At 49.8% G+C, this 14,795-nt stretch overlaps 1 protein-coding gene across 3 annotated transcripts in view; it reads right to left on the bottom strand.

Annotated features, from left to right (window-relative positions):
* NHERF2 (NHERF family PDZ scaffold protein 2) overlaps positions 1-12,957 on the bottom strand; it is a 113,173-nt gene extending 100,216 nt beyond the window's left edge. For all 3 annotated transcript variants that reach the window (XM_058157415.1, XM_058157416.1, XM_058157417.1), the window contains exons 1-2: positions 12,539-12,957; positions 5,027-5,284 (exon numbers count right to left, since the gene is read on the bottom strand). In XM_058157415.1, coding sequence (XP_058013398.1) covers positions 5,027-5,284; positions 12,539-12,754 — 474 coding nt within the window. In that variant the 5' untranslated portion in view covers positions 12,755-12,957. The remainder of the gene's footprint in view (positions 1-5,026; positions 5,285-12,538) is intronic.
* Positions 12,958-14,795: the final 1,838 nt, after the last annotated feature.

Raw genomic sequence — 14,795 nt, 5'->3', positions numbered from 1 at the left:
AAGGGTTAGGACAAATGTGATGTGTACAGCAGGACACTATATTGTAGCTTGTTCTACAGGCCATGGTCAAAATAATACACAGTTTAACCTGATGCATAAACTGTGGTTTGCAAATGCTAACCACATTATATAGACTAGACTACCATGGCTGCTTCTATAAACTATGATTAAAACAAACTACAATATAGCCTGGAAGGCTATATGAAGCATCAGGTGACTGGGCCATTTCACTCCATTTATTTATTCGGATTCTCAACCGCTTTGCATGTCAAACCATAATTTTGTGATAAAACAAACCCCCAAAAGGTCACCCTTCCCATCCACAGCAAAAGGACAGCCTACTGTAATTCAAAGCTCATCCATTATCATCAGGGATCCATTTAAATATTCCATACTGTTGGGGCTGCCATACAGAAGCTTTGCCTCCTGGTCACATTCCTCTTACTTCTTGAGGAGGTGGGACCTTTAGCAGAACCACCTAGACAACAGTTAGCAAGGCACCATTCTGTGCAAGGCTTTAGAGGGGATAACCAGCACCCTGAATTGAGCCAAGAAACCTACAGATGCAATTCTACAACAGCAGCTTTCCCCAGCTAGCTGACGGCCTGCTACATTCTGTCCTAATGAAGCTTCCAAATTATTTTCAAATGCAGCTCTAAGTAGAATGCCCAGCAGTGGTCCACCTGTACAGGGATCAAGGGATGAGTCAATAGTTTCTAAGAGGATCTGGGAGGACGAGGAGGAGGACTTCCTCCAACAAAGGTCATCCATCAAGGCAACCAATGCCATTTCCATTCTGAGACCAGACTGAATCCAATTTGGATGATCTGCTTCTTCCAAGACTTCTGCAGTTGTGACCTTTGCTATAAACAGAAGGTTGGAGAAAGACGGAAGTTCTCAAAGATGGCTGGATTGAGAGAGGGGTTCTTGATGGAGGCAGAGGGCATCTCCCCTTTCCCCAGAGAAGCATGAGCCCCTTCCCAATTCCAGCAGCTTGCATCCTGCCTGACCTTATGACCGAACCAAGATCTAGTGTGAGTATTTTTTTTATTTTCCAGTATGCTTGAAAAACCATAGGGAGTCAAACCTAATGATCCTTGGAGAGAAGACCACGAGAAAATGCCCAGTCTGCAGGCTACTCTGGGGGTTCCAAAGAACATTCCTGCAGGCAGCAGTGGGATGCCATCTCTCTCTTCTTTCTCCCATTGTGCCCAGGCTGAATCCCTGGGCACAGAGAGAAAGGGGAAAAAACAAACCAGAGATGCTCATAAACATTGTCTAGAATGGGAAAACCACAATTCCATCTCCCAAACGTCTGATTGCATAAACCAGTCTTCCCCAGAAGCAAATCTGTAAGTCAACTGAAGAGGTAATCATTTGCAGTTTAACCCCCTGTTTGCAATGTGCAAACAGAACTTCTCCAGGACTGGAGAAAGTTTTGCAATTCTTAAAGGAGGCCTGGTGAAAGCATCAGAGACTTTGGTCACAAAGCCTGGGTCTTGCGTGCGCTACGACCCTCAGGCTGGACCCAGCAACACTGCAAAGTCTTTGGGGAAGGCAAAGCTCATTGTTCAAATATGGTTTTCATTTTTAAAAGAGGACGTTCTTTGCAGCCTCCCGCAAACCAGGCAAGGGTGACACCCAAGTGCCCCTTTTGTATGCCAGCCATTGTGTTCCTCAGCTGACACAGGGCAAACAATGCAGTGCTGTTTCTACTGGCCTGAGAAGAGGATCGCAAGGTGCCAGGCGGTCAAAGGTCCCAGCGAGGCGAGGCTGATTCACTCAGTGCCCGGTCTCCATTCATGCATCAGCTTTAACCATTGTTCCTTCATTCCTGGGCATGTGATAAAGCTGGATTTCAAATCCTTTAGTGCCACCAATCTCTTGGGGGACCCAGATTATCAGGGTAATTCTGTCCTACTCTTGCATTTTAGCAGACAATCTGAGGCAGGCAGCAAAAATTCAGCCAACCACCAGCTGGTAGCAGAGAGTTTGTATCTTCTCTATCTTTGGCATCTGCTGCTTATACACATTTTTGCAGCCCAGATCTGATAACCAAAATGCAATGTCTGATTCAGTTAATTTCAGAATCTTTTCTAGTCTATTTCATGAAGATGATTACTTGATTGTATCTGCTTTTTTAAAATGCACAAGTTCCCTAACAAGTAAAAGTGCTTGGACAGCAACATTTAGCTCTGCAGTGCATCAGAACTTATGTTGCCTGAAAGTTGCATCTAAGAACAATTAGGAAAAGTATGGGGCGGCCTGTGCAAAGTAAGGGCCATCAGCTGATACGCCGTCTGCTTAACGGAGGTTCTACCGTCTGCCATAAATGTCAGACCAGCCTTTACTGGAGGCTTTGCCAGCATGACCACTCGACCCTCTCGAGCAAGCAGGGTGGACGGTGCGTCAAAGACAAACTGGGAAGCAGGTGGGCAGTTCCTACTGAGCTCTGAAATGACAGCATGCCTTCCTTCCATCTGTTTATTTGCCCTCTCCTCCCCATTACTAGCAAACATAGAAGGATGTGACAAACCGACATGCTAATACACTCTTGCACCACTTTATACAGGTGGCAGAAATAAGTTCTTTGCCACACAACTGTAGAGGCATTAACAAGATTGACTGTAAGGCACACACAACTGTATCAAGGGCATCATTTTGCAACAGCTGTCAGTTCAGAGCTGCATATTTCCTCTTCCACTCCAACAGCTGTTCCGGGACCTTCTTTTCTCCAGCTTGTTTGGAGTTATGAGATCAAGATTTGAGGTCCTCCTCCCCATCCTCCAGAAAAAAGTGTAACCTCCTTCTGGAACTCAAAATCCTACTGGGTCTCCCCCCCACACCCAGTGCTGCATTCCCAGATGTCATTTATGTTTCCTAAAGCTGACCCGACAGTGACCGTTCTCTGCTATTCCACTTTGTTTTTCTAAGGGAAAAGCCAACCAAGAGCGGAAACGAATCTGCAGAGGAGTCAATGGGACATGCTGACATTCTCAGGACCCGTTTTAATCAAGGTTCCTGGTTCGGGAATCCCTATGCTACAGGATTTACATAAAAGGCATTTACAAATCCATGCTGTGTTCACAGGGAGACAGACAAGCTGCCTCAAACATTTGCATAAAATATGGAGTTACGGCTGAGCCTCTCTGTTAATTTGTCATTTTTCAGCATTTTTTACATCAAAAAAAAAATCTTCAGGAAACTATCCACCAGGTTCGTCCAAATGGAAATGAAACTGACCACATCATTTCAGCAATCAAGACCAAACAATGCAAAATTAGCATTCCAAACATTTGTAGACTAATGCTACTAAATGAATAAATATTGTCACCACTTAACGTCAATAATTAGCCACTCTGAGTGTTGTGGTATGCCAGCAGCCCGGGATCTGGCATCAGAGTCAGATAATGAGGAGGCTGGGGAGGACAATGGGTCAGTCCTGGAGTCAGGAGAAGGCCCAGACGAGGGCTCTGTATCGGAAGCAGAGATGGGGCCGGGGCCATCTGGGAACGATGCGCAGCCTCTGGAGCCTCCAGAGGTGGACAGCAGAGAGGCAGAGGAACAGGAGGAGCACTATTCCTAATGCACGCATGCGAAGAGCTGCCAGAAGGCAAGAGCAGCTGAAGAAAAAAGGACAACTCGGGAGTAAGGCCAGAAGATGATTAGCCACTCCCATAAAGCTTAAAAGAGCAGCAACGAGGAGCCATAGTTGTTGGGTTCTTCGTAAAAAATTTCCGTGCTTCTTGTCAGCGTCTCTTGAACTTTGTGGAGGATTTGCCCACAAAAGCCTTTGGCAGGTTGCCAAAGTCATCAAAGGTTGGTGATAAGGCCGATGGACTGGTTATTAAGAATTTTGTTTTGGACTGAGCTGAGAATGAATTAATTCTCAGCTCTTTTAATAAAATTAGTTTGTTGAGGACTAAATTGTGTTTAGTAAACACTACTTGGGCCTTGGTCACAACACTGGGTCTGGCTGTGCTTCTGTTGTAATGTGGGCATGCATTGACTTCCGCTGCGTAACAGCTTCTCCTCCCTGCTGCCACTGGCATTATCTTGCCCTCTGCCATCCCAAACTCTCACGCGGAACGGACTCCTTACTGGGCTCAAAGCCTTCCATTCCACCTGTTCTCCATGGCAATTGCCCACACGGAACTCCTTCACCCCTTTGGCATCCCCACCTATCCTCCAGCTCTCGTTCTCTGCACAAGGGGGAGAAATTGAGGCAAGGGATGGGAACGGTTTGAATTCACCCCGGAAGGCAAAACAAACTGACTCTGCATCAGCTGAGCTCCTATTCAAAATGCCTGCTTTTCTAAACCCAGTGACAGAGTTTGCACATTGTAAAAAATGCAGTCAGAGGAAACTCACTCCTAATTATGAAACAAAGGTCCAGAACTGTTTGAAGAAAAACCCCAGATAATATTAGGCAAAACTGCCAGCAACATTTGTTATGTTTGGAGAAATCGGCTCACATGTCATTTAGAATGGAAACTTTAAAAAAAAAGATTTCTCAAATTCAACAAAGCAAACCTGATACATTCACAAAATTGACTAACTTAGAAAAACTGAATTTGACAGATTTGGAGAAGAGAGGAACTGCCAGGAACAAAAACTGGTATTTAGATCTTTCACCACTGCCGGGTTCCTCCAATGTCATATCGCCTAACAAGGAAAGGCCAGCCCAGCAACATGCAGATTCAATGCTCGGAAAGGGGTTGCAGCCCAAATATTGATCTGGGGGAAAGACAAGGTGACTTGCAAGGAATGGTATAAAGAACCTTGGACCATCCCAAGGCTAGATCAGGCCAAGGAGGGCCCTGCCCAGCCTTTGGGGTCCCTCCGCAGATGCACCTGGTAGCATCCAAGATGGAGAAGACAGGCCTCTTCTGAGGGGCTCCAGAGCTGGCACTTCAGGGCCCCTGGGGCCTCGCCTCCACTCCTGCTAACCTCTGCAGACAGTGACAGAGGAAACCTTTACCACTGCACTTCCCCTCCATCGCCGGGAACAGCCAGCCAGCCTTACCTTCTTCCCACTCTCCGAACCTAAACTGTGCTTGTGCCTTTTCAGGCTCCTGCTGCTCAGCTCGGCTGGAGCCTTCCAGGAGTCTCCGTTGCTGGAATTGGGCCCTTTGGCTGGTGGCACTTCAGGGTTTGCCATCATGACCGGCCGCCCCGCCTCCTCGGAGCAGGTCAGGCGGAGACTCCGGAAATGCTCATCAGTCTCTTTGTCCACCACCAGCAACTGGGTCTCGGTTTCAATTGCTTTGATGCGCTGCACAACCTGGGGAAGGACAGATGGGTGAGGGGAGAAGAAGAAAGCATCAGAAAGACCCTCAAAAAGAACAAGATTTTGCTAAATAGGAAAAAAAAATCTCCTGAACAGCATTTATAGGAGAGCAGAAATACAGTCCCTTTCAGCTGATATTCAAAAGGCAGGGCAGCAACTGTGGTGGTTTGTTCCTTTGGCTGGGAAAGTGGCGAAAGGGAGCTTCTCGGGGAGGTCAGCCTGGCCCCGGGTGCCGAAGAGGAAGGGAGACGCTTGAAGTTGGTTAAATTAATTGCAGTTCTTGGATTCACATGTTGCTCTACATCTGCGGTTTTTAGTTATCCCTTGACCAGGGCCAGGAAGATCTTCCAACTGCCAAAAGGTTCTCCAGGGTACAAAGGGAGGACTCCATCAAGCAGCTGGGTCTTTTCCTGGGGTTCAGGCCTTAATATACCACCCCACAAAAGGACTTTGTTTCCTTGAGACATTTTGCTTCTTGTTCAAGAAGCTTCTCCAGTTCAGTTCCCAGAAAAAACAGCTAGCCCTGTAGGCACAGGGCAACCCCCTTCATTCTATCTACTGCAGGGAAAACATTCAGGGACAACTCCCGCCATCCACAGCATGGCTTGGTATTCTAACTCAGCATCTGGGGAGGATACAGACCAATGGTCGGGCACCGTGTGAACCATTCTCCCAACATTTCCATTTCTGCCTTGAAGATAAAGCCCTGGACCCGGCCCCATGGATGAGGAATTTGGACCCTCAAATAGGCTGCTCTGCCTGACCAAGCCAGAGGCCAGTGAGAAGCAGCCCCCACAATGAACCCTTGCGATCTGCCAGTGCTGCCATCCATAGCTCAACATCTGAAAACCATCTGATGCCTTTCAGTTGCATTTGCAGATGCCTTTAACATACTTAGGACTGGTTCAAACCATTGCAACACGTTCCCACAACAAGCTGCAAAGGGAGTCTGGAAAGTCTCCCCCCACCACAACATATTGCAAGCAAGCCCTACCTGACAGGAGAGGAGAGGAGAGGCCCAGCCCTTCCTTCTGCCTCTTAGAGACTCTCTTAGGCAGAGGTGAAACTGTTTTTTAAGCAGGTGTTAGGTAAACTGTTCAGCACTGCAAGCAGCGAGTTGAGCATAAAACATTTTAATAAACATGGAGAACAAACACCCAGTCACAGGCAGAATCCGCCTCTGAATCAGGGTGTTTCAGGACTCATTATGGCCAGAACCAACAGAGCATTTTTATAGCTGTTGTACCTATAGACAGCTTTGAATTGTCATTAATATTACATGGAGAAAACCATTTGCTTTGATTAAAGAGAACGAGCAACTGCCAGGAAGGGCTTTGCACAGCTTCATCTGGTGTACCAGATGGTGATTTCTAGATCAGGCTGCCAGGTCTTCTTCCAGACAGTCACTCATGTTGTGGTGATCTCACAACTTGACTGCTGCAATATGCTCTATGAGGAGCTGCCCTTGAAGACCACTCAGAAGCTTCAACTGGCCCAGAGAGCAGTGATGGGCATGCTCTGATATGCTCATGTAATGCTGCTGTTTTGCCAGCGGCACCCCACACAGCATCTGTCCCTAGGAATCCTGCAGGGTCAGTGTGCTCCAGGTTCCTTCAATAAGGTAATGCTGTCTATTGAGACCCCTCCTCTGGAGCAGTGCCCGCCCTCTGGGACAGGTAGACCTGAACAATCCCCTCCCTGCGGGTGTTTGGAAGAGGCCTGAGGCCAGAAGATATGGCTCTTCACGTGGGTCTTTGGAGAAGCTTTTAATCCAGAAAATGGTGGCTTTCTTTTGTTTTCATCCAGTTTGTTATCCTGTCATCTCTGTCCTCCTTTTTGTTTCCTGTCGTTTTTCTTGACTTCCAAGGGAGAAAAACATTTCGATGAAATTCCATGAGTGGAGCAAAGATTTCTGCCCCCTCCTTTAATGTCAGGTGGTTATGTGGACGCACGCCCTGCCTTTCACTGCATGATGCTCTCTCTAGGGCTCTGCAGCTTCCCCTTCCTTCAGTCCCACACCTGGCACAAGGGGGCTTTAGTGGCAACACTAAATCTCTCCTCCTGCTGACATTTGGAAAAAAGATCCCACTCAACTTTCAACTTTGATGGAGAAATTCTAAAATTAAACAAGCTGGCTGGGAAGAACCTGAAAAAGTTCCTTGGTGACCATCCTCACTGATTTCCTGCAGAACATCAAGAAATGGAGCCTCTGCTTCAAAATGCCCACTTAGAAAGCAAACCAATTCTCTGTAAAAGCTCCGTCTTATTACCAGTAGGTGATGCACTGACTCAGATCCACAATTATGGATTAGAATCTGTACATTTTGAAATCAGGAGGTGAAGAAATGATTCAGGGGCAGATCCTCCAACCACAGTTGGTTGCACTTATTAAGAAGCATGCCTGGAATTGCCCTGAAGACAAGGAAAGAGCCTTGTGGTTTGGAGTCCAAAATGTCACTGTAAATTCAGACATAAACACACATGCCCAGGCAGAAACATGCAAAACATTTCCGCTAAAAGCTGACTGATTAGTGCTATGAGGAAATATTCATTTAGCAGTATCAAAGGAGGAGATCATGGCTCTTTGATTCTATGATTCAAGGAGCGATGCTAGCCCAAGAAGTCACTTCTTCTGTTCTTTCCATTTCCACCAACAGATGTTGGTGGGAATTCTGGAACTTGTAGTCCTAATGCATCTATGGGCCAATGTGACACAAGTTGAGTACAAGAACATCCATATAGCTGAACTGACATGTTGTGCCATACCAAGATTTACTCAGCCACAACTGGCACATTAAGCAGGAAATCAGGGTGTGCAAATTATAGTTGCCAGACTTTACAATGCAATTATACAAAATAGAGATACCTCTTACCTTTCTAATACAGAGATATCAGTAGAACAACTCAGAAATTAACACATTCAGGAAAAATCAAATAAACTATATGGTGACTTAAAGAGTTGTGTGAACCGGACTGGGATTCAGAAAAACACTACCAGATTCAAATAATGGCCACAAATAAATTGAGAGATTTTCCAGTTTAATTCCACGGTCATTCATGAATACCCTCCAGTCCCACCCACCCCCACCCCTGGGTGAGCTCTGAACCTCTCAGTTACACCATGTTTCTCAGCCTTTACAATTTTGAGCTGTGTAGACTGCAACTCCCAGAATTCCCAAGCCAGCATGCTTGTTAAAGTCCACAAATGTTAAAGTTGCTGAGGTTGAAAAACCCTGGGCTGCACCATGAAGGAGAGTTGGGAAGGCCCCTTTGGAGAAAAATCAACAAATGGGTCCCATTCAAGGTCTCAAACTTCCAGAAGCAGCACTAACAGCCAATACACCCAGCAGTATTATCCTGCAAATGCAGCCATTCAGTCCTTGAATCCCCCTACATCGGATCCAAGAATGTAAGTCACAACAGCATTTGCATAATGACATCATCGCAGAGAATGGGAGGCAGGGACCTTGGAGGTCTTCTAGTCCTACCCCCTGCTCAAGGCAGGAGCCTTATGCCACCCCAGTCAAATGATTTATCTCCCCCCCTTCACACACCTATGTCTTGGAATGCACCTTTTAATTCTCCCCAGTGTGAGAATTCTGCTGCAGGATCCATTGGTTGTGTTTTCATAGTCCCAAACCCAGATTAACAAAGCCAAATGGAATCCAGTTCCCACAATACACTGACTGACAAACTTCCCAAAGGCATTTTAGCTTCATCCGGGCTGCCTTCAAAGCAGCAGTGGCCCAGTGAGAACAGAATGAGCTGAAAATAATAATAATAATAATAATTTGTATACCTTCCTTCTCCCGAAGGACTCAGGGCGGTTAACAGCCAAATAAAAACGACAGTCAATAAATACAATACAAATAAAACAATAACTAAAAAACTTATTCAAAATTTGGCCCAAATTTAAAATACATTTAAAACCCTAAAAAACCAATTAAAAATAAAAAACCCATAATAACATCTAAAAATTCTAAGCCAGCCCTGCGCGGAAAAATAGATACATCTTCAGCTCGCGGCGAAAGGTCTGAAGGTCAGGAAGTTGTCGGAGTCTAGGGGGAAGTTCATTCCAGAGGGTGGGAGCCCCCACAGAGAAGGCCCTTCCCCTGGGGGCCGCCAGTCGACATTGCTTGGCTGACGGCACCCTAAGAGTCCCTCTCTGTGAGAACGCACGGGTCGGTGGGAGGCAAGCAGTGGCAGTAGGCGGTCCTGTAAGTAACCCGGTCCTAAGCCATGGAGCGCTTTAAAGGTGGTAACCAACACCTTGAAGTGCACCCGGAAGACCACAGGCAGCCAGTGCAGCTTGCACAGGATTGGTGTTATATGGGAGCCACGAGCAGCTCATGACAGCACTTCGACAGCTTCGTTGTGGTGGCCTGGGGTGGAAAATTACAGCTGTGTGTCATCAGCGTACAGTTGATGACACGCAGGCACATATTGTGGTATTCCATCCTGCAAATCAGTCCTCAGCACTAGCCCATAAGAACATGGTTTAGCCACCTGCTTATACAGCTAGGAAGAAGAAAGGGAGGATGCTTCCCCACCTGGTCACCCAAATGTGGCTGTTGTTCACCCCAAGGTAGACAAGTCCATCCACCTGTGTGGCTGTCAGAAGAAGGCAGCTCTTTCTGCCCCAAACAGCTGGCTACTTTCTACCACCAGTAACCACTTTAGCAGGCACCCTGAGGCCTCCTTTTCTGAGGGACAACCAGGAAGTCTTTATTCCTCTCCTGTTTGGCTGGTGGGCATGACCGCAGGTCCGGCGCTGCCCTCTTAGGTACATTCAATGGGAGGGAGAAACAGATGGGAACGTGAAACAATCCACCCCACTTGACCTTCCCTGCCCAAATAAAAGGCTTGGAAAATTTCCAAGGCAGATTTCAATGTGCTCAGTTCTCCCCATTAGGCTGATCTCCAACATCAGCCACTCAGCAAACAAGTTTCGGTTAAGCAGAGGTTGCAGAAAGGCGTTTGCAAGGATGCTGGAGGTGCTGCCAAAAGGCGGGAAGGAAGCCTGGAGCCAAGGAAAACAGAGCAAGGTAAGTGAGACAGTGACAAGCGAGCCACAGGCCTGCCACATCCAGAGAGACCACGGCTCTCCTGGGGAGTTATCACCTGGTCTCTGAATCCCCTCTGAAACACAGCTAGTCTCCCCTTGCTGGCAAGAGTTGCACTATGGATTTAGGCAAAGCAAGGCAAGCTGACTCTCTGCAGCCTCCAGCCTCCAAAAAGCAGAATATCAATCAAACACACAAATCCTCCTCCCCATTCCACACAGACAAGGCCTGCCGGCAGCCACTGCTGTCTTTTCCTTCCTTCCTTCCTCCCTCCCTCCCTCCCTCCCTCTCTCCTTCCTTTCCTTCCACCTGCCCCATTTCCCAGTCGTCTGGCCAGCTTCCAGCCCAGGCTCCTTCATTAACATCACCCCTTTCATTGTAAAAGCACCTTCTTGGTTGCCTTGTCTCCCTGCAGCGCTCAGTTCCCTGTGATTCTGCCCCAAAGAAGGAGGGGAAAGGGCCAGGCCCACCAGCCCAGCCTGCCTTGCAAGGCTGGTGCTGGCAGGGAAAAAAGGTTGGGGTTATGCTAGAAAAGCAGGAGGAAAGGCAGGACCTGACTAAATCATGATCATAAAATCATAAAAGTTTAAGTTGCACAGCCCTGCTCCTCATTCAGGACACTTGATGGAGGGCTGCCTGCGTGTGGCCCTCCGGTCTGATAATTTCTCTCCTGATTAAAACATCTCAATTACCACCAAAGAGCTGCTATAGGATGTCTTAGTTTGGGATATTATTATATTATTATGGGATAGCTTATTTATTCTCTGCTTTTGAGGCCAAGCAACAGGAATCTGAGTCCCCCCCCACTTGTTTTCTCTCTGAACACAACAGAGCCAGTCCTTCGCTGGTGAACGCTTCTGTTTGCAGAGCCCCAAATGAGACCCCAGCCGGCCCTTTGAAACCCTCCCCCAACATTGTCACAAGGGAAGACACATAAGCTTGGCAGATCTAACATGCCCATCAAGCAAAGGAGGTTTTGCCCTCTCTAGGGGGTGGCAAGGAAGCCTCCATGGAGGTGTAGCCTCATTTTAATCTTAAACCAACCCTGTCAGTGTCAGTCAGTTTAGGTGACAGAGAGCAACTGGGCAAACTTTCCAAAGAGCTCCAGGCTGAGTATGGTCTCCCTCCCCAGTCCGCTTTATCTGGGACCTTTCTCTTTATTCTGCCCCCTCCCACTCCCCAGCCTGCAAATCCTCTCCATTTTCTCAGGCCTTTGGATGGCTCACTTGAGTGCGTCCTCCAGGCACAAGGCTTGTTTTGTTTACACAGCAGGAGAGGGGAGGGCTCCGTTTACATAGTAAACTTTCCTGCTTCAAGTCCTCCCTCACTTTTCCAGGCTTGAAATATTGAAAGTAAGCAGTGAACAAGCTGTTTCTCCCCCCAAAGCTGCTGCGGGGTCTCTAGCAACCAAAATCCCCCCCTGCCCCCACCCCTTGCACCAGAGGGAGTAGAAGAAAAGGGGGGAACCATCCAGCAGGCTGACATGTTTCTTCCTTCGCTGCGCATGGGTAGTTTTGATGTAAATCCCCCTTAAACCACAGCTGTATATGCACCCGCCAAGTTTCCTGATCTCCATTACTGCAACAGCCACTGGCACCCTAGCACCTCTGGGGATGTTGGGACCGATTTTCCAGAATTCCCAGCCAGTCTGGCTCCCGATGAGAATCCTGGGAAGGTGCCAGTTAGGCGGGGACCACTCCAAAACCAGCTGCCACCTGAGGCTTAACCTGGCAGGCATCTCGAGGCCCCTCCCAGAAGTAGCCCCTCTGCCCTGATTTAAAGGTGGAAACAGCCCAGATGTGCAAAGGGGAGATGGCCTTTATAGGGTGGGAGGTCCATGTGGCTCCGGTTCTGGGAGTTCGGCTCCTGAGCCCCCCAAGAGGCAGGTCCCCAGGCTTGCCTGGGCATCTGGGCATCTTTCCCCGCTCCGAGTGCTCCCGAACTCCCTTCCGTCAGAGGCCAAAGTGCCCCGAAGAGCGGCTGATTTGGGGCCATCTGCGGGTCTGGGGGCGTTTGGGCACCGGGTGGGGGAGCCCGGGTGATTCAGGGCTGAGAGCGCTCGGAGCCCCCCCTCTCCTCAGCCGCCGCGCTTTTAAGGGCTCCGGCTGCCCCCTCCGGCGGGCCCGGCTCTTCCAGGTAGACTGCGCCGCCCCGGGAGGCTCGTCTGCCCTGCCGGCGGACCCACCTGGTGGTGCGTCTCCTTCTCCACGTTGACGCCGTTGACTTCGAGCAGGCGGTCCCCGGCGCGCAGCCCCGCCGCCTCGGCCGGCGAGCCGGACTCGACCTTGCGGATGAACTGGCCGCTCTTGCCCTTCTCGCCGTGCAGGTGGAAGCCGTAGCCCTGCTCGCCGCGTAGCATCTGGCAGAGGCGCGGCTGGCGGCGGGGCGCGCCCTGCTCCATGGCCGGCCGCCGCTCCTGGCTCCGCTCCGCTTCCGACGGCCCGGCCGGGCGAGCAACAGCCAGGCAGCCAGCGGGGCGGCGCTCGGCGCGGGGGCGTCTCCGCGCCGCCCCGGCCGCCCCCGCCCCGCGCTCCGCAACGGCGCCCCCAGCGCCCGCAGGCGGCCAGCGGCCAGGCCGGCCCGCAGCTCCCCGGCTCCGGCGGGCTGCGCGACCTCTCCCGCCTCCTGCGCCAGGCCCCCGCCCCTCCCGCCGCCCGGGCAGGCGGGGGCGGGGGCGGGGAGCGGGCCGCGGCAGAGCGCCTCTGGGCGCGTGCAGAGTGCGGAGCGTCGGCCGAGCCCCGTTCTGGACCCTTCCGCCAGGGACCGGCTGGGAGGAAAAGGGAGCTGCGGCGGCCGGACTCGTTGGCGCATCATCCGTGCAGTTGGGAGCGGAGCCCTTGCGAGGGGGCGGACGGGGCCTCGGTCCTTTCGGGGACACTTGCGCGGGACGGCCGCGTCTCCCAGCCTCGTCTCCAGAGTGGCCTGGTTCTTCCGCAGCCTCAGCAGTGTCGGCTAGCTCAATAAACCGTGGTTAAGCAAAGCAGGGCTGAAAGAGTTCGGGGAAGAGGCCCCTTAACTTGACCCGTCCCTCGCAAGACTTTCCGAAGGCCAACCTGGCTCGGGCTCAACCTGCTAAGCATCGGAGCCGCCATTCCGGGGCAGCTGAGTAAGTTCAAGCAGCTGCTCTGGTTTCCAAATCCACCCACGTTGCCCCCCCTTCCCCCCCGCCAGTCAGGGCTACCTGCAGGAAATGTACTTTTCTTCATCAATAGAACATAAGAGCCTCCAAATGAGCGGTTGGGCGAGATGCCCTGCCGTTTAGCGGGAGCTGCTTGGATGGCAGCAAAATACACTGAGACGCTTTTCAAAACTGATTCCGGCCTCCGCCCCCCCCCCCCATGCCTTTCGGCAGGTTTTCTGCTGGTGTTCTTTGGCACCGAGAGCAGAGCAACCAGAAAGGGGGTTTCAGGCTCACTGGGTCCTGGTCTCATTCATGCATCCAACTTAATGTCGCAGGGGCTTCGAATGGCTGGGAACAGCCAGGACCCAGATTGTGGGAGCTGCTCCCTGCAAAACAACTTAGCAGCCGAAAGAGGAGAGATCAGAGCCTGGCAGCTTTGCTGCTATGTCAGCCTGTCATTTTCATGCCCAGAAAGCAAGCGGGTATTTAAAATAATGCTGTGCCTAAAATCTGCATTGCGGTTTCATTTGTTTTGCCCCTACAGATGTGGCGTAGGGGGAGATGCTACAGCCTTTATTTTCAATTCCTCTTAGTGAGCTTTTTAACTTACTTTCATTGGTTGGGGATGATGGAGGGTGAAACCGCTGGAGAGAGGATGGAGCAGCGAAAGGCCAAACCGGACCGTCCACTTGCAGACGGCTGGTCTACCAAATCACTTAATACATTCCAAAACATTCTCCTCCAATCCTCAGATTTTCAATTACATTTTCTTCTTGGTCAAAAGAAATTTGAAAAGCAAATTCTCTTTCATCAGGCTGATTAAAAATTGGCAGAAAAATAGCATTTTTCTGCATGATACTAACAGAATGCAGATTTATGATTACTCTTCTACGTGCCCGAAGGAATTCCCCTGCCAGGGCTGGATGGCTTGCTCCATATTTATTTTGTTATTATTTAATTAACACCTGCCCCCTCCCTATTTTCTGAGAAGTCAGAGAAGAACACCCCTTCTTTCTTGGGAGCAACCCTTAATTTTATCCCAGTCAAATCAGGTTGTCAAGTGAGTTCAAAGGGGGTCTCTGCTCCCTCAGTCAGGCACATTAATCAGTCATCAGGTTATACTTTGCATCATTTTTAATACTGGATGATCAACAATTACGAGAGTGCCTCTGTGCACATGCAGAGAGCAGGCCTTTGACTTAGGTAGGGACTTTCAGGGAGTCTGACTTTAGACTCCTCTAGAATCTGCACTGCATTTCTCTACATCCATGCCATATGGGATGTAGCTGCTCTGGTGCCCGTGTGCCAGAACCTTTCTCCC

The sequence above is a fragment of the Ahaetulla prasina genome, chromosome 14, assembly GCF_028640845.1.
Source record: "Ahaetulla prasina isolate Xishuangbanna chromosome 14, ASM2864084v1, whole genome shotgun sequence".
NCBI lineage: Eukaryota > Metazoa > Chordata > Lepidosauria > Squamata > Colubridae > Ahaetulla > Ahaetulla prasina.
This window is presented reverse-complemented; position numbering and strand designations above follow the sequence as displayed.